The sequence below is a fragment of the Geotrypetes seraphini genome, chromosome 3 (genome assembly GCF_902459505.1).
Source record: "Geotrypetes seraphini chromosome 3, aGeoSer1.1, whole genome shotgun sequence".
NCBI lineage: Eukaryota > Metazoa > Chordata > Amphibia > Gymnophiona > Dermophiidae > Geotrypetes > Geotrypetes seraphini.
The window spans coordinates 401929771-401955194 of NC_047086.1; the positions used below are offsets into that span (position 1 = coordinate 401929771).

The 25424-nt window shown below is 44.0% G+C and overlaps 1 protein-coding gene across 4 annotated transcripts in view; it reads left to right on the top strand.

The window, feature by feature from the left end:
- Window positions 1–25424, top strand: part of MDGA1 (MAM domain containing glycosylphosphatidylinositol anchor 1) — a 629079-nt gene that overhangs the window by 440251 nt on the left and 163404 nt on the right. For all 4 annotated transcript variants that reach the window (XM_033939535.1, XM_033939538.1, XM_033939539.1 and 1 more), the window contains one exon: window positions 7190–7367. In XM_033939535.1, coding sequence (XP_033795426.1) covers window positions 7190–7367 — 178 coding nt within the window. The remainder of the gene's footprint in view (window positions 1–7189; window positions 7368–25424) is intronic.

A 25424-nucleotide genomic window follows, 5' to 3' on the forward strand; every position in this document is an offset into this window, starting at 1 on the left:
ACTCTTTCTTAAAACCAACTACGCTATCCGCTCTTACCATATCTTCTTGGAACGCATTCCAAAGCTTAACTATTCTCTGAGTGAAAAAATATTTCCTCCAATTGGTTTTAATCTGGTGAAGAATTAGAGTAAAATGGGATATAGAATGTCTCTCAAAGTCCATCTCCTTGATGCTCATCTTGAGACATTCAAGCAGAATGTGGGACAACACTCAAAAGAGCAAGGTGAGCACTTCCATCGTGATATACTGGACTTCAAGCACCACTACCAAGGACAATATAATGAGAACTTGATAGAAAAATCTGGGGGCTGATTCGTGAAGGTGACTTACAATATAATCACAAGTGGATTGATTTTTCACTCCATCAAAAATGACAAAGACTAGGGGGCACTCGATGAAGTGACAGGGAAATACTTTTAAAACCAACAGGAGGAGATTTTTTTTCATTCAGAGAATAGTTAAGCTCTGGAACGCATTGCCAGAGGATGTGGTAAGAGCGGATAGCGTAGCTGGTTTTAAGAAAGGTTTGGACAAGTTCCTGGAAGAAAAGTCCATAGTCTGTTATTGAGAAAGACATGGGGGAAGCTACTGCTTGCCCTGGATTGGTAGCATGGAATGTTGCTACTCCTCGGGTTTTGGCCAGGTACTAGGGACCTGGATTGGCCGCCGTGAGAACGGGCTACAGGGCTTATGTGGTTAGCTTTGTTTAACTTCAATATCAATACATGTTAATTGTGATTCATATGTTGCTTTTTATGACTTTATAAGAATGAAAAGATGAAAATTCATCATTTTCACATTTTAAACAGGTAAATTGCAAAATTTGACTATCCTGGTCAGAAAATCAAAGTTTTATGGAAATAACAAACATTTTCTATACTTTTTAGGTTTGAGCAGGTTTCAGGTTTTATTAAAATTTGATAAAAACGCTTTTATAATGAATTCAAAGCGATGTACCTAAAATAAAAATTTTATACATATTAAGACGTTCAATGGACACCATACATGGAGATGGAAGGGTCTGAGTGTATCTGAGGGAGAAGGAGTGATGACTCTTGAGGGCTGAGTGCTGGTCATGAATGGTTTGAGAGTCTGGTTTGTTTTATTTGGTTTATCGATGCCTGTTATTGAGGCAACTTATATGACTTATGGAATTTTATATTTTGATAGATGTGGGTTTGGTCAGTTTTGGCCTTAAAAGATGTCCGTTGTTGATACGACATGTTTGTTATATGTAATTGAATTTGATATGTAAGTATGTATTTTATTATAGTGTGTCTCTGAAGTGTTTTGTATGATAAATGTAAATCTTTTATTTTCTACTTGCTTTTTATCCCGTTACATATGCAAACTTTTAGCACAATGGGGCCCCGAGGCCTTTCTTTCTTAATTTCTTTCTCTTTCTTTCTTTGCTTCCTGCTCCCCCTGTCCAGTTGTAGCCCTTCTCCCTTCCTTTTACCTCCCCCTGTCCAGCAGCACCCCTTCCCTGCTCCCCCTGTCCAGCAGTAGCCCTTCTCCCTTCCTTTTACCTCCCCCTGTCCAGCAGCACCCCTTCCCTGCTCCCCCTGTCCAGCTGTAGCCCTTCTCCCTTCCTTTTACCTCCCCCTGTCCAGCAGCACCCCTTCCCTGTTCCCCTGTCCAGCTGTAGCCCTTCTCCTTTCCTTTTACCTCCCCCTGTCCAGCAGCACCCCTTCCCTGCTCCCACTGTCCAGCAGTAGCACTTCTCCCTTCCTTTTACCTCCCCCTGTCCAGCAGCACCCCTTCCCTGCTCTCCCTATCCAGCTGTAGCCCTTCTCCCTTCCTTTTACCTCCCCCTGTCCAGCAGAACCCCTTCCCTGCTCCCCCTGTCCAGCAGTAGCCCTTCTCCCTTCCTTTTACCTCCCCCTGTCCAGCAGCACCCCTTCCCTGCTCCCCCTGTCCAGCAGTAGCCCTTCTCCCTTCCTTTTACCTCCCCATGTCCAGCAGCACACCTTCCCTGCTCCCCCTGTCCAGCAATAGCCCTTCTCCCTTCCTTTTACCTCCCCCCTGTCCAGCAGCACCCCTTCCCTGCTCCCCCTGTCCAGCAGGAGCCCTTCTCTCTTCCTTTTACCTCCCCCCTGTCCAGCAGCACCCCTTCCCTGCTCCCCCTGTCCAGCAGTAGCCCTTTTACCTCCCCCCTATCCAGCAGCACTCTTTCCCTGCTCTTATCTGATAAGTCTCCTGTGTTTTCTGAAGCAGCTCTGCCAGGACCCACCGCAAGCTCCTTGTAGCGATAGTTAAACCGCCGCATGTAAACCGCCACAGGCTTCTTATTCAGCTGGCTCCTTTTTCAACTGGAGAAACCACCGCACACATCGCAAACCACCACCGCCGCTGGGGAAACCGCCACACGCGTCGCAAATCACCACAGGCTCCTTCTACTGCGCATGCGGCGGCACGGAGCCATGGATCACAGACGCATGGAGTTTGAAGTGTGCATGCGCGCTAAGGGTTTTATTATAGCGGACGTTAATATGAAACTCGCCCTGGATAAGGGCGGGTGAGAAATAAAGAAACAAACAAATTGGTAGAACTACAATTTTTTTTCAGAAAAGGGCAATTAAGGAAAAAAAAACCATGAAGGATGGGGGAGCAATTAGGAAATTCCATTTACTGCCCAGGAACAAAAGTCGTGCCTCACAGTGACAAGAAAGACATGTAGTCAGGGTGAAATGAATTTCCCAGAAAGTGTCCCCAGTTCCCCATTTCATTTTCATATCAGCATCCCAGTTTGAAGGGTCTTAAAGCAGCAAGCAGGCTGTGAGATTTTTCTCATGCACTGCAGGAACGATCTGAGCGTTAGGGGTCCTTTTCTGTTCTGTGCAGCTGGAGGCTGCAAAAGTAATGGAAAATTTTCCAGTAAAAGAGTGGACACTACAGGGAGCTTCTCGTGAAGGTGCCCTTCAACCATGCTAAGCAATATTTCTCTAGATTGAAAAGGTTCTTAGAAGCAGTAGCATTGGGAGGGCGGGGGGGGGGGGAATAATAATAAAAAAAAGCATGTTACATCCTTCCATTCAAACAAACACAATTATTTCTGGGTTGTATTTCTATCCCGAGGTGATATTAGTACTCAAGCGATCCTGGTTATTTTTTCCACTTAATCACCTCCACTGCTGTGAATCTGAACAACTCAGAACTCGTATTAGACCTTGTCAGAGCTCTTCGTAGGTATCACATTGATACATGTAAAGCATGAATACAGCACGGACAGCTGAAGAGCAAATTCTTATTAGATAAATACAGCATGGAAAACTGAAGAGCAGATATTTATGAGATACCCTTGCAGATGCCACACTGATGTTTGAATACTGCACTGGTACCTTAAGTGCAGATCTTTGTTTCAAGCCCTGGGAAGGAATTGTATTAATGCACAGGAAGACAGAATATTTTCCATGGACAGGTAAAGGGGCAGCTTTTCATCAGAGCCCAGGGCAGGTGCTGTACCATGCAAGATGAGTACAGCACGGATGACTGATCTTGGCCACAGCCCCATTCACTTCTGTATCCCACCCTAAATAAGATGACGCATTTTTTAATTCAAACATTGTGGTCATTTGTTTTATCTTTTATTTTTTATTATTAATAGCATGACACATCACATCTTTTCCTGTATACATATATACATACATATATGGGGTTTTTTGCATATTTTTTGAGGCCTCTTGAGGAAGGCATTTACTGCTGAAACACAGATTGTGTTGGGTCCTGCTCCACAATATTTTTTTACATCTACATGTGAGAATTGCTCCGCTTTACTCACGTGGCTCCAGAAAAAGAAGGACAGATTGAGACATCCAGGTTTTACTTCCACTAAAAGCAATGGTGGTTAGGAGGACGGATTGAGACATCCAGGTTTTACTTCCACTAAAAGCAATGGTGGGTAGGAGGACGGATTGAGACATCCAGGTTTTACTTCCACTAAAAGCAATGGTGGGTAGGAGGACGGATTGAGACATCCAGGTTTTACTTCCACTAAAAGCAATGGTGGTTAGGAGGACGGATTGAGACATCCAGGTTTTACTTCCACTAAAAGCAATGGTGGTTAGGAGGACGGATTGAGACATCCAGGTTTTACTTCCACTAAAAGCAATGGTGGTTAGGAGGACGGATTGAGACATCCAGGTTTTACTTCCACTAAAAGCAATGGTGGTTAGGAGGACGGATTGAGACATCCAGGTTTTACTTCCACTAAAAGCAATGGTGGGTAGGAGGACGGATTGAGACATCCAGGTTTTACTTCCATTAAAAGCAATGGTGGTTAGGAGGACGGATTGAGACATCCAGGTTTTACTTCCATTAAAAGCAATGGTGGTTAGGAGAACGGATTGAGACATCCAGGTTTTACTTCCACTAAAAGCAATGGTGGTTAGGAGGACGGATTGAGACATCCAGGTTTTACTTCCACTAAAAGCAATGGTGGTTAGGAAGACGGATTGAGACATCCAGGTTTTACTTCTATTGCTTTGAATGGAAGGAAAACCCATGTCTCAATCCATCCTCCCTTTTCTGGAGCCATAGAGTAACCCTAGGAAAGAGTAAACAAGCGAATCATGTCTTCTGATTCCACTCCATAATATCTTTCCTCAGCCTTCTCTTCTCCAAGCTAAACTCTTTAGCTTTTCCTCATAGGAGAGTAGTACCATCCCCTTTATTATTTTGGTCACTATACTGGCTTCTCAAGGCTCCATTGCATCTGTCCTGTTGACTATACTGGGGGAAGAATAAATGAAGGAATTTAAGGAAAGAGTGAGAGAAGAATAAATGAGTGAGGGGCTGGGGGATGTGGCGAGTAAGTTGATTGAAATGGCTGAGTGTTGCATAGGGGCAAGTGGAAAAGCGCTACAGGTCTTGAATAAAGGAACTGGAAGGACCATGAGGTATGAGAGAGGACCCTGGTGAGGGCAGGCTATGAGAGAGCCCATTGGAAGGTGAATGGGATACAGGAGAAATAAGGTGAAAGGAAGGTAAGAGAGGACAGCTTCTGTCCCCCTGAAAAAGGCAAAGAGCAGGCTGTGCTTTAGATTTCAGGGTCCCCTTCTCCCTCCATCTGAGGAGGCCGAGGAAAGCAGGCAGAGATGAAGTAGCTGATTCCAACCCGAAGGGGAGGCCTGAGCATAACTGTCTAACAAAGGAATAGGAGAAAAGTTCTTGGAAAGGGTAATATTCTGAAGGGGGGGGTGAGGACTATTTTTCAGTATGGGGGGCTCGAGGACCACCTGGGATGACTTGGGGACTCGAGGACCCCTGAGGAAATCATGTAGGACACCTCTAAGCTGAGTGGGAGTCCTCCAACGACTTTGCAGCTTAAAACTTACTTCTTTGTGCAAGCTTTGTAAGCCATACCTCTCTGCTAATGATAATGTTCCCTTTTTATTTTAAAGTAGGGATTGGATCTGTTCAGGTTATTTTTAACCGTATGTTTTGATATTTTAAGAGTGATGCCATTTGGTAAATGGATGTAGTGGTTTGATGCTGTAGCTGTTAAGATATTTTTATTGAGGAATGGTTTGTTGTTGTTTTTTTATAATGTTGTAAATTGGAATTATGTATGTGTACTTTTTGAGCTGCCTTGGACACAGATTTATAAATATTTATAATAAAATAAATTAACATTGTATTTTCAACCGCTAAGGAAAGGCAGGTTCCCTGGAGTCCTGCAGAGCTTGCCTGTCCCTCACTACTGAAAATGTGATAGTGAAACAGCACCACCTACTGGTAAGACTGTAGCTGGAGGAGTCCCCCTTAGAGGGAACAGTAATGCAAGGGGCTTGGGATGGGGGAGAAAGAAGGTAGAAGACAGTGCCCTATTCTCTCTGTTCTCCTCTTCATCTATATCCCAGTGATCTTCCCTAGAGTTGGCAAGTAGACTGCCTAGTGGTTAGTGCAGTGGCCCGAGAACCAGGGAAACTGAGTTTGATTTCTACTGCAGCTCTTTGTGACTCTGAGCAAGTTACTTAACCCTCCGTTGACCCAAGTATCTGCTATAATAAAACCCTTAGCGCGCATGTGCACTTCAAACTCCATGCGTCCGTGGCTCCGTGACGCCTCATGCCCAGTAGAAGGAGCCTGTAGTGATTTGCGATGCATGGGGCGGTTTCCCCAGCGGCGGTGGTGGTTTGTGACGCGTGCGGCGGTTTCCCCAGCTGAAAAAGGAGCCAGCTGAATAAGTAGCCTGCGGCGATTTGCATGCAGCGGTTTCCCTATCACTACAAGGAGCCTGCGGCGGGTCCTGGCAGAGCTGCTTCAGAAAACATGGGAGACTTATCAGATAAGAGCAGGGATGGGATGCTGCTGGACAAGGGGGGGAGGTAAAAGGAAGGGAGAAGGGCTACTGCTGGACAGGGGGAGCACGGAAGGGATACTGCTGGACAGGGGGGAGGTAAAAGGAAGGGAGAAGGGCTACTGCTGGACAGGGGGAGCACGGAAGGGGTACTGCTGGACAGGGGGGGAGGTAAAAGGAAGGGAGAAGGGCTACTGCTGGACAGGGGGAGCACGGAAGGGGTACTGCTGGACAGGGGGGAGGTAAAAGGAAGGGAGAAGGGCTACTGCTGGACAGGGGGAGCAGGAAGCAAAGAAAGAAAGAGAAAGAAAGAAAGGCCTCAGGACCCCATTGTGCTAAAAGTTTACACATCTATTCTAATGTAACGGGCTTAAACTCTAGTCTGTATATAATATGTAAACCGCTTTGATTGTAACCACAGAAAGGTGGAGTGACAGCTTCTTCTCCCACCAGTTCCACTTCCTGGTTATCCTAGATAGGCTGGACCACTAGGCAAAGAAAGTATCTGTCCGGGGCAGCAGAATTTAGGAAGTAGCATCGATGCAGTAGTCGGCTTGTCTAAAGAAAGACTGGTTTGTGCATGTTCATGTCCCTCCCCAACTTCCTGTTTCAGAGGGGGCAGGAGCCAGTAGGTCTTAAGCATGCACAGAGCCTAAAGACCCCCTGATGGCCGTAGCCTAGACACGCTGACTGTTGTGCCCATGCTGCCCTAGATATTTGTATGTGTTAACTCCACTGCATGCAAATCTCCTTGTGGATGTTCTGAAAAGCTGGACCAGGCTTGGCAATCTCTGCATCAACGTATTATTGGGTTGAACAGTGTGACAATTGGCCTCATATATCCTGAACGAGGACTGTGGTGACTCAGGTGTCATTTCTGACTGCAGGTGAACCTCCGGAGCTCTTTCAGTAAATCCTTCCCAGCACGTGGCTTGCAGAAGGGACTACTACAGGACTATGTCCTCCAGGATCTCAAGGTGCCTCAGAGCTACGAGGTGCGCCTTACGCCCATCACCATCTTTGGACCCGGGGACTCGGCCGCCCGCATCATTCGATACTCTCAACGTGAGTAAAGTGTTCCCAGGTCAGCCCAGGCAGATTTGGGGCTCAGGTGTGCGTCTCCTACCTCCTTTACCCCTTTACCTCTTTGCTTTATAGGTGACTTCCTCAGTATTTGCAGTGTGATCTTGAGCAGAAGTGATTCTCAGCCCAGTCCTTGGAATACACCTAGCCAGGTGAGACTGTATGCAAATCTGTCTCGTGCGTATTCATTTCAGACGTTCTGGAAACCCATCTGGCTGGGCATGTCCCAAAGACTGGCTTGAGATCTCCTGGTACAGAGCTGGTGTTGGGTTATGAGCATGGTGCAGCCTCCTAGAGGAACAAAACCAGTAACAGGGTTCAAGAATACCTGGAATAAGCACGACAGATCCTTAATGGCCGGGGGAAGCCATGGATCAGCTGGGCTCTGTAGCTTTGCAGGAATAAATAATAATAATAATTTTATTTTTATTACCACCAAAACCAAAGTGATTTGAGGCGGTTTACAAAAAGATGAGCTGGACATTCAGCGAAAAAAAATAAACAATGAAGTATTAGAATTCGTGTAAGTAGAGTGCAGGGAAAAGGTATTATGAGTTCTTGGTTACAAATCGGTTAAACAGGTTGGTTTTAAATAGTTTTCTGAAGTTGAGGTAGGATGAGGAGTGTTTGATGATGATACCTAGCCAGCTGTTCTGTTGACTTGCTTGGAAAGCAAGAGTTCTTTCAAGGAATCTTTTGTATCGGCAGGTTTTTATAGTAGGGTATAAATAAGTCTTCTGGGCTTCCTCTGTCTTCATATTCAAAGTTTCAAGCAGTCTTCACTTCTTCCTCATCACTCATCCTCACACCTTCAGAGGAGCAGTGACTGCAGCACCAGTTGTGGGGCAAGATGAGAGAGGGGATTGATCCCCTTATCCAGTGACCGATATTGAATTTCTGGTTTAGATTTGGCCAGCCAAGACATAGGCAGCTAAGCCAAAATTCAGTAGTTGGCTGACTAAGTCGTAGCAGCCCAAAATAGACCTGATGTTTAGGGAGTTGATCTGGCCACTGAATTGAGCGGGTGAGCTGCTGAAAAATGTCAGCCACACAGCCATTCACTGTGCTACCCGCAGGGGGAGATAGCTGATGATCTTCTGTTGAATCTTGGCAAATAGCTAGTTGTGTGCTATTTAGCCAGCCTGGAGCCATTCCCGGCCTGGAAGATCAGAATTAAAAGCAGTGGAGTAGCGAGGAGAGGAGGCACCTGGGACTGTGGCGCCGCCCCCCCCCCCTCCATGTTCTCCTCTCTGCCCCCTGCTCCTTCTGCACACCCCCATGCCACACCCACACCATCCCTTTCCCCTGTACCTCTTTAAATTTTAAACAACGTGAGTAGCTTCTCCAGACTGCTGCTTGAGCTGGCATTGGCTTTCCCTCTGATGTCACTTCCTGGCCTCTTGACCCAGAAGTGATTCAGAGGGGAGCTAGGCTGGTGCAAGCAGTAGGCTGGAAAAGTTGCTCGCGCTGGCAAAGATTTAAAGAGGGGAAGGGAGGGTGTGAGCATGGCCTGGGGGCGGCAGAGAGGTGCTGGTGCCCCCACCAAGATGGCGCCTGGAGCGGTCTGCCCCCCCCACCCCCCTTAGTACGCCACTGATTAAAAGGGCATCTAGGTCACTAAACTGCCTTTTAAACTTCTCCTTCCTTCTTTAATCTTTTCCCCATCCCCTTGGTCTATTTTGGCATCCATTGCAAGAGCCTATGATTGATAAAGCTGCTGGGAGGGACATTAGAGCTTGCCATGTGGGGGAACCTGGATCTCCCTGGCTGGGTGGAGAGGAACTTTTTAGAAGTTTCCGGAAGAGTTGGAAGAAACTGGGACACCTCAAAATTAGGGGAAGTTCATTCCATAGTTGGGGCAATTTAAACGCCAGAGAGCTGCTAACGTTCTTAACTCCTTGAATGTCTTTCCTAGAAGGAAGAGAAAGTTCAAATCGATGAATGCCTCTCGCATAGGAAAATCTATAAACATTCCATAGCAGAGGAACAAGAGGAGAAAAGATACCGTGTAAAATCTTAAAAACAATACATAAGCACTTAAACTGAGTTCTGAAATAACCGGGAGCCAATGGAGAGAGAAAAGCAAAGGAGTCACATGGTTAAATTTGCTCTTTCCATAGATCAACTTTGTGGCATTATTCTGAATCAATTGTAGTCTTTGAGGGCAGTTCTTAGTGATGCCAAGATAAATGGCATTACAATAATCTAACCGGGATAATATAATCGATTGGACCAAAACAGAAAAATGACATTGATGGAAAAGAGATCTGACCTTCCTCAACATTCGTAAGCTGAAAAAACATTTCTTAACCGGAGAGTTTATTTGAACCTTAAAAGTAAGAGAAGAATCAAAAAGTATTCCCCAAATCTTAGAGGAGAACTCAATTCGTAGGGAGGCTCCAGAATCCAAAAGTACAGTGGAAGGAAGATGATCCAATTTGGGGCCTAACCCCAGAAGTTTAGTTTTAGCTGCATTTAGCTTCATCTGGACAGACATAGCCCAAGTTTGAAGTTTAGAGATACAGTGATTTATTTTAAAAGTAAAATTGGTAATATTTGGGTCAATCTCAATCAGTATAAAAACGTCATCCGCATAAGTAAAAAGCGTTTCCCACGCTGACCGCTTATAAATATGCAAGAAGTTTCCAAGTTTATTTAAAATTTGTTATACCGCTTATCTTAATCCTAAGCGATGTACAAGTATCATAAAAAAGGGGTTTATAATTACAATTATAAACGGAGAACATACAAGAGACTAACGGACATACAGCAAACAGAAGGATAGGGGGAGAACTCCACAGAATCGATAGGATAGTAAGACGGTAAAGGATTGAACAACAGGGAATAGGAATCGTATCTGAAGATGTTTAATAAGGAAGAGTATTAATTGTCAAAAGCATCTTTGAATAGAAAGGATTTCAGTTTTGACTTGAAACGATCAAGTAGGGGGTTCTTCTCTAATGTAGATAGGGATAGAGTCCCAGAGTGAAGGGATGTAAGGGACGGTTTGGCAGTGAAACTAGTTGGTTGGGCCATAATGAAAAGCTTTACAGGCCAGAACGAGGATTTAAAATGTATTTCTAGATTGCTTGCCCTGGGATTAGTAGCATGGAATGTTATTATGATTTGAGTTTCTGCCAGTTGTTTGTGACCTAGATTGGTCTCTGTTGGCAACAGGATACTGGGCTAGATGTTAAATCACAAGAGGATCGTGAAAAATCGCAAGAGGACCTTGGGAGACTGAGCTTCCAAATGTCAGATAACGTTTAATGCGAGCAAGTTCAAAGTGATGCACGTGGGAAAGAGGAACCCGAACTATAGCTATGTGATGCTGGGTTCTGTGTTAGGAGTCACTGCCCAGAAAAAGGATCTGGGTGTCATCATTGAGGATACGTTGAAACCCTCAGCTCAATGTGTGGCGGCTGCTAAGAAAGCAAATAGAATGTTAGGAATTATCAGAAAAGGAATGGAAAACAAAGATGCCCTTCTATCGCTCTATGATATGGTCACATCTGAAAAAAGAACGAGAAAAGGTACAAAGGGCAATGAAAATGATAAAAAGGTTGGGACAGCTTCCCTATGAGGAAAGGCTAAAGCAGCTTGGAGAAGAAATGGCTCAGGGTGATAGGACAGAGATCTATAAAATGAATCGCTTGTTTACTCTATCGAAAAAAAATATTAGGACTAGGGGGCATGCAATGAAGCTACGAAGTAGTAGATTTAAAATAAATCCAAAGAAAATACTTCTTCACACAATGTGTAATTGAGCTCTGGAATTCATTGCCAGCAAATGTGCCGAAAACAGTTAGCATAGCAGGGTTTAAAAAAGGTTTGGCTCATTTCCTAAAACAAAAGTCTATAAGACATTATTAAGATGAACTTGGGAAAATCCACTGCTCATTTCTAGGATAAGCAGCATAAAATCTGTTTTACTCTTTTGGGATCTTGCCAGGTATTTGTGACCTGGTTTGGCCACTGTTAGAAACAGGATACTGGGCTTGATGGACCTTCGATCTTCTTATGTTCTTATTTAATGCCAGGCCATGTCTGTGCACCAGCATTGAATATGGCCAGCTATCACTTATGAACATTAAGTGTAATATATAGCATTTAACCATATAAGTTGAACACTTAAAAGGTAGGGCCATTATATACAGCACAAATTATACAGTTAAGTGCTGAATATTGGTACATAACCTCATATGTGTGACGGTGGCTGTAACCAGATGGATGCTAAGCTATATAGAAAGAGGAGTAACCAGTAGAAGAAGGGAGGTGTTGATGCCCCTCTACAGGTTCTTGGTAAGGCTACGCTTGGAGTATTGTATTCAGTTTTGGAGGCCATATATGGCAAAGGATATAAGAAGACTAGAATTGCTCCAGAAGAAGGCGATGAAAATTGAAGGGGGTTTGCATCAAAAGACTTACCTTTATTTAATATACGTACAATATCTATATATACTGTATATATGAGTGAATTAGGAACAATCTTTTCAAAAGTTAGATTGCACAATATATACTTATGCAGATGATATATTTCTACTCTGCCCACTCAAGGAAGCAACTCTAAATGTTCCTGAATATATCAGTCACATTATAGATAAAACTAGCAATTGGGCTAGGAAAAACCTTTGTAAAATTGAATACCGCTAAGGCTGGCTTTGGAAATTTATGAGAGTATCTGTATGAATGAAGTAAAGTTAATAGCTGGTGAGGTTCTGAGAATTTTAGTGTAATCCTAGATTCTTATTTAGAATTAAATCACCCTATGAGAATGCTCTCCAAAAAATTATTTTTCTGTCTTCAACAACTGAGGACTATAAGATCTATCTTGTCACAATCTAGTTTTCGAGTACTTTGCCAATCAATATTAGTACCATATTTGGACTACTGCAATTCTATTTACTGTGGAACATCTGAAAAGGTTCTTATTAGATTACAGTTGTTTCAAAATACAGCTGCTAGACTAATTTAGTGCCCCCTCTGGAATAATATTCCAAATTACTTACGTCAAAAAATCAACTCTTGCCAACTTCAAGGTGAAGTTTCTCTTTCACGATGTTTTTGTAACATAAACTGTCCTTTTAAGGGCGACTTAGATCCAAGAAAGGTTTTTACCTTCAAGCCCCTCTTCCCTTTTGTTATTCTTCCCCTTGCATGTTCTCCTTCTCTCTATCAACTGTAGTTCTAACCCTTCCTTCCCTTTTGTTCCCGTTTGCCAACGTCTTTAACAATTGTTACTCCCGGTTTGTTTATGTTTGAAATGTATTTTATTAAGCACATTAGGTGGTATAAGAGATTTTAAATAAACTTGAAACTTAGGGCTCCTTTAACAAAGCTGCGATAGCGTTTTTAGAGCGCACAGAATTTTCGCGTGCGCTAAACCCGCGCTATGCTGCTAGAAGTAACGACAGCTCGATGCTGGCAAACCGCTATTGCAGCTTTGTAAAAGGAGCCCCTAATTATGTATTTCGGCTAGAAAATTTGAAAGGATTTTACCGCTTATGTGTAAATTGCATTGGCTTCCAATTAGATACAGGATTAAGTGTAAGGTATCTTGTCTAGTACATAAGACTTTATATGGTAATGCTCCAAAACAATTAACATCACTTTTATGCAGGGATGCCCACACATTTTTGACTCGCGAGCTACTTTTAAAATGACCGTCAAAATGATCTACCAACAATAAAATTTAAAAAACACACAAAGCACACTGTACGCATAGAAAATGTTAATTATCATTCCTATTCCAGGGTTTTTCAAAGAGGTCAAAGCAGATGACTCTATGCACTGTCACCTCACTAACAACCATACAAAAATAGACAAATATATCCCCCTCCCTTTTTACTAAACCACGATAGCAGTTTTTAAGTGCAGGGAGCTGCGCTGAATGCCCAGCGCTGCTCTCGACGCTCATAGGCTCCCTGTGCTAAAAACCACTATTGCGGTTTAGTAAAAGGGGACCATAGTGTAAAATATAGACAGCAGATATAAATTCAGACACATTTTGATCACTAAATTTAAAATAAAATCATTTTTCCTACCTTGTCTGGTGATTTTTCCTACCTTGTCTGGTGATTTCATGAGTCTCTGGTTGCACTTTCTTCTTCTGACTGTGCATCCAATCATTCTTTCAGCCTAAATGCTTCCTCTCCTCCACACCTCATTCCCTCCCCCAACTTTTTCTTCCTCTCTCCCTGACCTTTCTTTCTTTCTTTCTTTCTCTCTTCATGCCCCCTTTCTTTTTTTCTGTTTCTCTTCTTTCCTTCTGTCTCCCTGCCTGCCCCCTTTCTTTCTTTCTCCCTGTCCTTCCCCAAGCCACTAACACTGCCGCTGCCATCGGGGAACAGGACCCAAACCGCCACCAATGGATAACAGGCCCCAAAGCCGACACCGACGCCGACTTCGCCCCATGCTCTCCCTGCTTCGGCCGACCAGCATTCCTCTCCCCGACGTCAATTCTGCCGTCGGAGAGGAAGTTCCGCCCAGCCAGGCAGCGATTGGCTGGCCCGAACTTCCTCTCCGACAGCAGAATTGACGTCGGGGAGAGGAAGACTGATCGGCCCGATAGATCGCCAAGGCAAAGTGAGTCCTAGGTGAACGACTCACTTTGCCTTGGCGAGCTACCCGTCGATCGCGATCGACCTATTTGGCACCCCTGCTTTTATGTATTCCTGCTCATTTGTTACTACACAGAGTAACTGTAGCTTTAAACTTCCATTTCTAACTGGTTTTGAGAGTAAATAGGAAGAGTCAACTGGTACGATCATTTTCTTATCAGGTTGTTCAGATGTGGAACAGTCTTCCAATAGAAATGAGAATCTTAGATTGGTATATTATTTTTCGTAAAGTTTTAAAGACCTACTCTTGACTTTAACATTTTGTTTAATTATTTTTTAAGTATATGTGCTCCCCTTATGTAGTCTTTTTTATGTTGTTGTAATCTGCTCTGAATCTGAATTGAAAAGCAACAGAATATAAGATTACTGATTAGATTAGACCTGAATATGGAGCAGAGGAGAGACAGGGGAGATATGATAGAAACATTTAAATGCTTGAAAGGTATTAATATAAAACTAAATATTTTGCAGAGAAGGGAAAATGGTAAAAACTATAGGACATACATTGAGTTTCTGGAGTGGAGACTTAGATGTAATGTTAAGAAATTCTTTTTCATGAAGAGGGTGGTGGATGCTTGGAATGCTCTTCCGAGGGAGGTAGTGGAGAGGAAAATGATGATGTAATTCAAAAAAGCGTGGGATAAACCCAGAGGATCTCTAATTAGAAAATGAATGGTATAAATTGAAGAACTAAGGCCAGTTCTGGGCACACTTGCACGGTCTGTGATCCATATATGACAATTCAACAAAGGATGGTCTGGGGAGAGCATCGATGGGAACGCCACTGAGGACATTGCTGGGCAGACTTTACAGTATGTATCCTGCAAACGACAAGACGGTTGGATAGGCTGGAGTGAGCTTCGATGGCAACTCCAGGAGTTGAAACCTAAGGACACTATCGATTGGACTTTACTGTCTATGGCCCAGAAATATCAAAGAAAAAAGACAATTGAATCAGGAGTTATAATGCGTGTAACTAATGGGCAGACTAGATGGATCATTCAGGTCTTTATCTGCTGTCATTTGCTAAGTACAGTGGTGCCTCGCACAGCGAACGCCTCGCACAGCGAACGCTGCGCACAACGAACTTTATGTCTTGATTCGTACAACGGACTTCGTTTCACACAACGAAGTCCGGGGTTCCTGCGGGGTTGGATCGCAGCGGGGTTGGTCGAGCCGCGAGGGTAGTCTCCTTCTCCTTACCTGCCCTGTCGCAGCACACAGCCGAACGGAAATCTTCCCGATGTCAGCGCTGACGTCGGAGGGAGGGCTTAAGCAAAGCCCTCCCTTCCTCCGACGTCAGCGCTGACATCAGGAAGACTTCCGTTCGGCTGTGTGCGGCTGCGGCAGGGCAGGTAGGAAGAAGGCAATGGCGAACGAAAGAGGGGGGAGGGGGCGGTCCGCCCCGAAGAATGTGCACAGCTGGTCAGGTCCCCCGATCGACCGACAACAGGCCCGGCCGACAAACCTCCCTGCCCTGTAGCCGCGAATCTAAATTACCTCTTACAGCAGCTTCAATAATCCAGCTGCTGTAAGAAGGTAATTTAGATTCGCGGCTACAGGACAGGGAGATTTGTCCGACCGGGCCTGTTCTGTTGTCGGTCGGGTGCAAAAGCGCCACAAAGGTGGAGGCAGGGAGGGAGGAAAGGTGGAGTGGAGAAGAAAAGACGCTTAAGGGGGGAGAAGGCCGCTGAAAGCACATGTTGGAGCAGGGGATGAGAGGGAGGGAGAGAAGGGGAAATATTGGACAAGGGCAGAAGGGATGCTAAATCATAGGGTGACAGGCAGAGAGAACAAGGAAAAAGAGTGGAAGCAATCTTGAACCCTGAGGGTGAGGGCAGAGAGAGGTGGTGAGATGATTGATCATGGGGAGAGGGACAAAAGGGAATAGAGATGGGATAGGAAGATAGTGGAAGTAAAAGGACAGGGAGATGTATGTTTTTAGATGTATCTAAATAAAAATAATAACAAAAAATTTATCTTTTTTATGTCATCTTAGCATATTTTATGCTGCAGAACGAATTATTTTTTTTTACATGTATTCCTATGGGAAAACGCGTTTCACATAACGAACGTTTCACATAACAAACTTGCTCCTGGAACCAATTAAGTTCGTTGTGTGAGGCACCACTGTAACTCTTCCCTGGACCACCCACAAGGTTTCGACTGATGTTCAGCTGCACTATCTAGCCAAGTGCCATTGAATATTTGTGGTTAGCCCCAGACAAGCAAGTTAAATGCTCAGGAACCTCTCCTAGCCGTTTAAATCACTTTGAATATCGACCGGATCATATATGTTACAGACTTCTCCTAACCCAGTCAGTATTATATCTGGAGCCAGACCTCAGAGGCAGTAGGATATAGAATAATATAACAACCAGGTGTGGTTTGGAAAAGGTATAATATATAGAAATAGTCTTATTGTAAATGTACAGAAAGGATATTTGGTTACAGAGCTGTTTTCTCTGTGTATGTGGGTACAGAAATGTGTTACTTATTTGCTGTGTGTATAAGTGTCCTTCCTTCCTGAATGAATAAATGTGGGTGGGGATCAGAATGTGTTTGTTTGAATGGTTGGGTGTGGAGCTGTGGAGCGGTCAAAGGAGAAAGAGAAAAGAAGCAAGAGATGGGGCTGAAACCAGTCTCTTTATAGATCTGAATTTCCTTGTTCCACCATTTTCAAGCATCTTTTGTGCCACCATTTGGTATTTGTACCAAATGGTGGCACACGGACAGGGAGAGGGATCTTGGGGTGGTAGTATCCGAAGATCTAAAGGTGAAAAAACAGTGTGACAAGGTGGCTGCTGCCAGAAGGATTCTGGGCTGTATAAAGAGAGGCGTAGTCAGTAGAAGGAAGAAGGTGTTGATGCCCCTGTACAGGTCATTGGTGAGGCCCCACTTGGAGTATTGTGTTCAATTTTGGAGACCGTATCTGGCGAAAGACGTAAGAAGAGTTGAGGCGGTCCAGAGGAGGGCGACGAAAATGATAGGAGGCTTGCGCCAGAAGACGTATGAGGAGAGACTGGAAGCCCTGAATATGTATACCCTAGAGGAAAGGAGAGACAGAGGAGATGTGATTCAGACGTTCAAATACTTGAAGGGTATTAACGTAGAACAAAATCTTTTCCAGAGAAAGGAAAATGGTAAAACCAGAGGATATAATTTGAGGTTGAGGGATGGTAGATTGAATAGCAATGTTATGAAATTCTACTTTACGGAGAGGGTGGTGGATGCCTGGAATGCGCTCCTGAGAGAGGTGGTGGAGAGGAAAATGGTGACAGAGTTCAAAGAAGCTTGGGATGAACACAGAGGATCTAGAATCAGAAAAGAATAGTAAATATTGAACTAAGGCTAGTACTGGGCAGATTGCACGGTCTGTGTCTGTATATGGCCGTTTGGGGGAGGATGGGCTAGAAAGGGCTTCAATGGCTGGGAGGGTGTAGATGGGCTGGAGTAGGTTTTGACGGAGATTTCGACGGTTGGAACCCAAGCACAGTACTGAGTAGAGCTTTGGATTCTTGCCCAGAAATAGCTAAGAAGAAAAAATTTTAAAAATGTAAATTGAATCAGGTTGGGCACCCTGGATGGACTATTTGGGTCTTTATCTGCCGTCATCTATGATCTGATGTCTCCTAACTACCCAGGAGGTGTGAACTCCTTTGGAGATCTGGTTCAAAGAGCCAGGTTGTGTGGGTCCTTTTATCTGTCCCAAGTATTAAGCCCAAAGGTCTTTTGTGTTGGTAAACTATGTCCCCAAAAGGTGGGAGCCATCTGGTCTACCAAGATCTTGGTCTTTCAAGATCAGTTTTCTTTTCGTAAAGAAATCAAAACCCAACCATTCAAAAAATTTATCCAGATGTCCTAACTCTAACCCTGGAGTCCCCCTCCCCCCCCCCCCATGTAATTCCCTCAACTGTAATTCCCTCAACTGTATTTCACCAATATTCTTGTAATTCTCCTGGAAATGTCCAGATGTCTCTTTTGTAATCCGCCCAGAACTGCAAGGTACGGGCGGAATAGAAGTCAGTAATGTAATGTAATGTAATATAATATCTCAGAGGCCTTTGCTGACATTCTGGATAGGCCAGCACACTGCAATGCTGATATTTTCCACACTTTTTTAAAAAATTCATTCTTTATGTTTTAAGTGTGTGTGAGAAAAGACAGAGGCAAGCTTGTGGTATCTGTCCATGTTACATTCACTCCTGCAACTGCTTTATACACAGCAGTGGTCAGTAGGCCATTTTCTGATGCCTTTCATACCTCCAATAGTACATATCCTGCTATATAAGCAGGTCCCCTGTTCTACACAGTATTGGCTCCATGGCTACGGAGATAAGCAATTCCCATTATGAGTTCAAACCTTGTATCTTAGGTAGGGCAGCCGCTATTGGCTGGAGAAACCCAATATTCCACCTCCGTGCCCATCATAGAGAGATTGAAAAGTGCATAAGTGTTGCAGGAAATTTCTGAGGAGGTTAAGGCCTAAAGGAACCAGGATGCCATGGGGGGGGGGGGGGGCGGTATGAGAGTGTGGGAAGAAACCATATACTACAGCTGACCCTGGGGTGCAATGCAGTAGACAATGCCAGATTCGCCAAATTATCACATTGCAATGCTGACAATATCCATATAATTGTATAAAATATGTGGATTAGCAAGTTATTCATACTCCACTGGCAATATCTCACTTGCTTTGAAACTCAACCCGATTTGTTTTCATACAAGGTCTTTTCTCTGACCCTCTGTGAGCAGTTTATGTCTCACCATCAGTGAAAACACGGCCACGTCATTCCTACTAAGCGTGCAACAATGTCGACATATTAGTTTGTGGGAAGAGGGAGGTCAGATTTGTGGAGGGGTGAGCTTCCTTTCCCCTCCCTCCCATCAGATGGACATGGATTAGCAGGGAAGATGCCAATTTTTGCTTCCCACCTTAAACTCTCTATCATTCGCTCCCTCCCCTCATCCTAGGCCCAACCCTACTGACCTCAACCCTCTTCTATAGATCTGCAGAGGCTGGCTGGCTATTTGCTGCCTTGCCAGACTGAATTAAAGTATTGGTTTCAGAAAGACTTTTATTGGACAGCTAAAAGCAGATGGTCCATGGATGTTGCTGTAAATGAGCTTTGGGGGCATCAGAAATCCCTTCTACAGATGTCTCTTCTGGTCCGAGAGAGAAGAGAGCTCTTAAGAACATTTTTCATTTCATTAGCATATGAAGATGGTTAATTACATGAAAAATGTGTTTAGTCTTAAGAGTACAAATGTGTCTTTCTTCTCAGAGCTGCAGCGATGTCTGAAAACGAGGTCTCTGAGGCCTCTTCATAGATTTCACAAACAGTTGTGTCTATTGGGTTTGGCCATCTGCTGTTTGTCTCGAGTTGTCTGGCCCTACTAAGTGGCTTAGGATAGCAAACCTGTAAATCAGAAAGGACTATTTCTCAAGGAAGGGGACACCAACCTGTCTCCTACTGTGTGTTGGGGGTGGAACAACCATTTTTAGGTCCCATCTCCTCTTGCAGTTGACACTAGGAACAAATCTTGAAACCATAATAACACATCTTTTTGTAGTGAAAAGGAAGTTCTGGAACAAAGGAGCATAGGATAAAGGTGAAAGGGGATAGAATCAAGAGTAATCTATGGAATACTTCTTTCCAGAAAGAGTGGTGGATGTTTGGAATAAACTCTCATTGCACATAGAAACATAGAAACATAGAAATAGACGGCAGATAAGGGCCCACGGCCCATCTAGTCTGCCCACCTTAATGTCCCTCCCCTACCTTTGCCCTGTGAATAGATCCCATGTGCCGATCCCATTTGGCCTTAAAATCAGGCACGCTGCTGGCCTCAATCACCTGTAGTGGAAGACTATTCCAGCGATCAACCACTCTTTCAGTGAAAAAGAATTTCCTGGTGTCACCTCGTAGTTTCCCGCCCCTGATTTTCAACGGATGCCCTCTTGTTGTCGTGGGACCCTTGAAAAAGAAGATATCTTCCTCCGCCTCGATGCGGCCCGTAAGATACTTGAACGTCTCGATCATGTCCCCCCTCTCTCTGCGCTCCTCGAGTGAGTATAGCTGTAATTTGTCAAGCCGTTTTTGTATGGTAGATCCTTGAGTCCCGAGACCATCCGGGTGGCCATTCTTTGCACCGACTCCAGTCTCAGCACATCCTTACGATAATGCGGCCTCCAGAATTGCACACAGTATTCCAGGTGGGGCCTCACCATGGATCTATACAATGGCATAATGACTTCCGCCTTACGACTGACGAAACCCCTTCGTATGCAGCCCATGATTTGTCTTGCCTTGGACGAAGCCTGCTCCACTTGATTGGCAGACTTCATGTCCTCACTGACGATTACCCCCAAGTCTCGTTCTGCTACCGTTTTTGCTAGGATCTCGCCATTAAGGGTATAAGACTTGCATGGATTCTGGCTGCCCAGGTGCATAACTTTGCATTTTTTGGCATTGAAGTTGAGTTGCCATGTCCTAGACCATCGCTCCAGTAGGAGTAGGTCGTGCATCATGTTGTCGGGCACTGAATCTTCGTCTGTTGTGCATTTGGTGCATATGGTGGAAACGAGTTGGTTAGGACTCAATCCATATAGAATTTTAAAAATGAAAGTTAGGATCTTAAATTCTATCCTTGCCTGTATAGGCAGCCATTGCAATTCACGTTGAAAAGGGGGTGGCATGATTAATTTTGTTCCCACCCAAAACCAATTTGGCCGCTACATTTTGTGAAACTTGTAGTTGTTTAGCTGGTAATCCCAGTAGGCAAATATTACAATAATCCAAAGATGCAGATATAATGCCTGAATAATAACAAAAATAATGTCATAAGAACATAAGAATTTGCCGCTGCTGGGTCAGACCAGTGGTCCATCATGCCCAGCAGTCCGCTCCCACGGTGGCCACCAGGTCAAAGACCAGCCCTACTTGCTTACGTACTGGTTCAACAGGAACCCGTCCAACTTTATCTTAAATCCCTGGAGGGTGTTTTCCCCTATTTCAGTTTATGTAACAACTTCAATTTAAACAAAAGCTTTTGAACCAAATTGTAAACATGGGGTTCCAAAGTCGAGCCTAGCCAGGATATTTCTTTTTTCAAATAAATATCAAGGGTTCATTTCCCCCAAAAGATAGACATCCAAAAGATGGCATACACCAGAACTTGGAAGTCTCAGTAGTCCAAATGTCCAAGTGGGCATTTTCAAAACTGACCTCTTAGATGTCATTCCAGTCGTTTTGTCTCAGTGTGTCTAAATCTTAAGGAGGCGTGTTTTGGGCAGGCTCAGCACTTTTACAGCGATAATCAAACATTTTACAAAACTTTAGTGCATAATTTGGACATTTTGGACTAGTCCTGTTTTTAAAACAATGGCCCAAAAGGTACCCAAACTGACCAGAAGACTACTGGTATGAGAGGTATGAAAATATGGCCCCTCCTCCAATTATCTGCATGAAACAGTCCATATCTGTCTCTATGACAGCTGCAGATACTATGACCAGTTCTAGCAGAGCTGCATGTAGATCTCGGGAATAGCCTGGTGGGCAGTGCAGTGGACTTCCGAGAAGGGGACCCAGGCCCATCTGCCACCCTTGTGGTGGAAAGTGTGAGCCCACCAAAATCCACTGTAGTGCCCTAAAGGTGACACCTGTAGGCATAAGGGCTATTGGGGTAGTAGACAGATAGGTACAGTAGGTTTTGGGACATTTTGGAGGGTTCACCATATAATGTATGGGGGGGGGGGTTAATAATGGCAAAAATAATTAGATGTCTAGTTAGACAAAACATCTAGCTGGGCCATTAAAAAAAAAAAAAAGAGAGACATTTTGCGGTTTCGAAAATGGACATTTTCTCAACCCGATTTTTGGACTTTTTCTCAAAACGTCCAAGGTTGTACTTAGACATCCTATTGAAAATGACCCTCTCAGCTGCACTACATCCAATGATGGAGCCATTTGCTGTTGTATGCTCAATGATTGATCTGACTGATGAGATCTAACCCATAAAACATTCATTTTATCAGTGTTAATCTTTAAAAAGTGCTGAGACATCCAAACAAAGATTCCCTCCCTTAGGTTCAGCATACCTCCATCTCCCTTCCCCAGGTTCAGCATGCTTCTGTCTCCCTCCCCCCTTTCCCAGGGTTAGCACACCTCCATTCCTTCTCCACCTTCCCAAAGAACAGCATATCTCTGTCTCTCTCTTCTCCCTCCTTCTCCCACCTTCTCCCCAAGGGGCTAACATTTCTCCCTCTCCATCCCACTTCACAGGTCCAACACTTCTCTCTCACCTCCCCCTACCCCCTTGTGATTCTTATGGCTATCCCTCACTTCTCTTCCTCACAGGTCCTTCAAGCTTGTCTCAAATCGCTGGCAATAGCAGCAATTAAGACAGATTGCATCAGAGCAGACAGGGCCCCTTAGAGGGAAAGCCCTGATACTGGCAGAGGCAATGTCCTCTTTCCTATCAGGTGCAACATCCTAGTGATTCTCAAATCTATCCTGTAGTAACCTCTTTGCTTTTAAATTAACCGAATTCTAGAATGCTTTACCGCTTACATTAAGAAGTTTAGGTTCTTTTGCTTTATTCCGGAAAGTTCTGAAAACTTTTTTGTTTGCTAAACATTTTGAAAATTAACTATTTCAGTCTACTTTTTCTTGTCAAATTTATGTATTATGTTTTATATTATTGTAAACCGAGTCGAGCTCCTCTTGGTTGATGACTCAGTCTATAAAACTACCTTTTAGTTTAGTTTAGACAGCCACAATGAATATTCTTGAGATCAGTTTGCATGCACTGCCTCTGTGGTATGTAAATCTATCTCATGCATATTCAATGTGGCTATCCTGAAAACAGAACGGATTGGAACAGAAACTTGCTCAACTCTAATCCAAATATCATGTGTGCACTGAGACAAGGGTAGCAAAACCAGATATACTGATATCACTGAAGTTAAGTGCTTTTATTTACAGTCTGACTATTGGGATTTGGCCAGCATTTATTTATTTTTTTAATAAATCTATATTCATTTTAAAGCCAAAAATAAGTGCAACATATTATACAATCATTTCATACTTTAACAGCACTTAAAATCAATCAAAATGATATTCTATGACAAATACATATTTCACCTCCCTCCCCCACTACATATCCAACAATTTGCACTCAAATTAAAAATATATCTTCCCTCCCACCCTGGACGTGTATTATCAAAGGGCAAAATCATCGCTCCTTACAGAATTTTGTCAATGGCTCCCAAATATCCATAAACTTCCTATAATGTCCCTGTTGTATGGCCACCATATGTTCCATTTTAAAAGTGTGACATAGAGATTCCCACCAAACAGTATAACTTAATCAACCCCAGTTTTTCCAGTTCCTCAAAAGGATGGTATCGTACGTCAGTGCCACTGGATTTTCCAATATTTTGTTCACTTGACCCCAGATGGATCTCCAAAATGTAAGTATCAAGGGACAATAGTATAATAGATGATCCAATGTCTGGCCAGCATTTATTAATTAATGAGCCTGACATGGGTTTTCTGTGAATTGGTGATGATATTCGTACCCCATGAGGCGTCATCTGTCAGTTGGGGTGTCTGGGTGTTTGAAATTCACAGATCCCTGTTTTGAGTGATATCAGCATATCTGATTTTGGTACACTTGTCTCAGGGATTCACTAACCTGCCCGATCTGGGCAGGTCCGACAAATTCAGCAAACTCCAACATGCAGATGAGGGCGATCGGAGGAACACCCCCATCTTCAGGCGATCCTCGTGCATGCACAGACCCTCTGTAGATGGTCTGGGCATGTGCGGGACCTCCGGGCCGTCGGAGTTGTTTTTTTGTTGTTTTCTTCTTCTTCTATTTGAGCGTAGCCAGGGAACCTGAAAAGTGCTGGACCTCAGGGCCAGCATAGATTTTTTTTTTTAATAGGCGATTGAGGAACTTTTGGGAGCCCATGGTTTTAACCCGCTTAAGCCCACGGGTTAAGACCACGGGCTTGCAGTGCGGGGAAAGGGTGGGAGAGTTGGGGCAGGCAGGCAGGGTGTTCGGGTTCGGGGCTGCAGAAGGCAGGGCAGTCGCAAAGGGCTTCAGCGACTGGTTCTCAGAAGTCGCTTTTTTCTTTGATCGTCCAGCCCCGTCGGTGTTGCAGGGTTTTGTTTAGTGAATCGCGTCCCTGCCTACTTTGCATGCCGTTGCCCTCACTTGCATGCGCGGATTGGAGGATGGTCGGAAGACAGGGAAGTGAATCAGGCCGGGGTTGCAAACCAATCGGTACACGATCGAATTGCTTTGTGAATCTAGCCCTTTGTTGGAGAAATGTCCTAGCTCGGGGGAGGTTGGATTTTTGTGGATGCAAAGCGTGTTTACACTTAATTTATAAAAATGGCTATACTGTGTCGGACCAAAGGTCCTTGAAACATTTAAATTACATTTATTTATTCAATTTTTTATACCATTCTCCCAGGGGAGTTCAGAACGGTTTACATGCATCTATTCAGATACTCAAGCATTATCCCAGAGGGCTCACAATCTATTTAATGGACCTGGGGCAATGGGGGGGTTAAGTGACTTGCCCAGGGTCACACGGAGCAGTGTGGGTTTGAACCCACAACCTCAGGGTGCTGAGGCTGTAGCTTTAACCACTGCCCCACTCTCTCCCCCTTCAGATTCTTTTATTTTCCATGCCTGTATCCTATATATGAAATTGGCCAATATGGAATTTTTGTTTTCAGTATTTGTAAATGAAAAAATATTACGCACAGCTTTTTCCTTTGTTGCATAATTTAACGTGAGCCGACTTCATGATAATTTGTGCAGTTCGTTTTTTCCCTGATTATATATTTATTTTAAGTATCTGCATGTTTGCAGAGATACAGGGGTTGCATTTATATAAAAGCTCCATCCCCACCTGACTCCTCCGTGTCACCCAGCTGACAAAAGCTTCGGGGGCGAACGCTGCAGGAGATTAAAAAGCAGTGGTGTGTGTTGAGGGCTTTCGGAGGATTCAATATATGATGTGGAGGTTTTTTACCTATGAAAAATGACAGGTTTCAGTTGTTCGTTGCTCTTTTGCAATTGGGTTGACTTATAAATGGTGAGAGGTGTCTCAAAAACCTTAGGATATGTGCTTTGAGTTGGTGTGATTTAGTCCATCCACAGCCTGATTTTTTTATGGGGGGGTACTTTTTGTTTGATGCAGTTTGATCTGTTGAGTATTAACCCCCCCCTCCAAAAAAAAAGCAGGGCTCTTGGGCTGGGGATTCTCCAAACCCCCTGAAGGCCCTAATAGTACTGATCTGAATTTGATTGGCTGAGCAGCATCTGCCTGTTGCCTTTTCAACCAATCAAATTCAGAGCAGTGTCCTCAGGGTCTATAAGGGGTGGGGTGAATCACCCA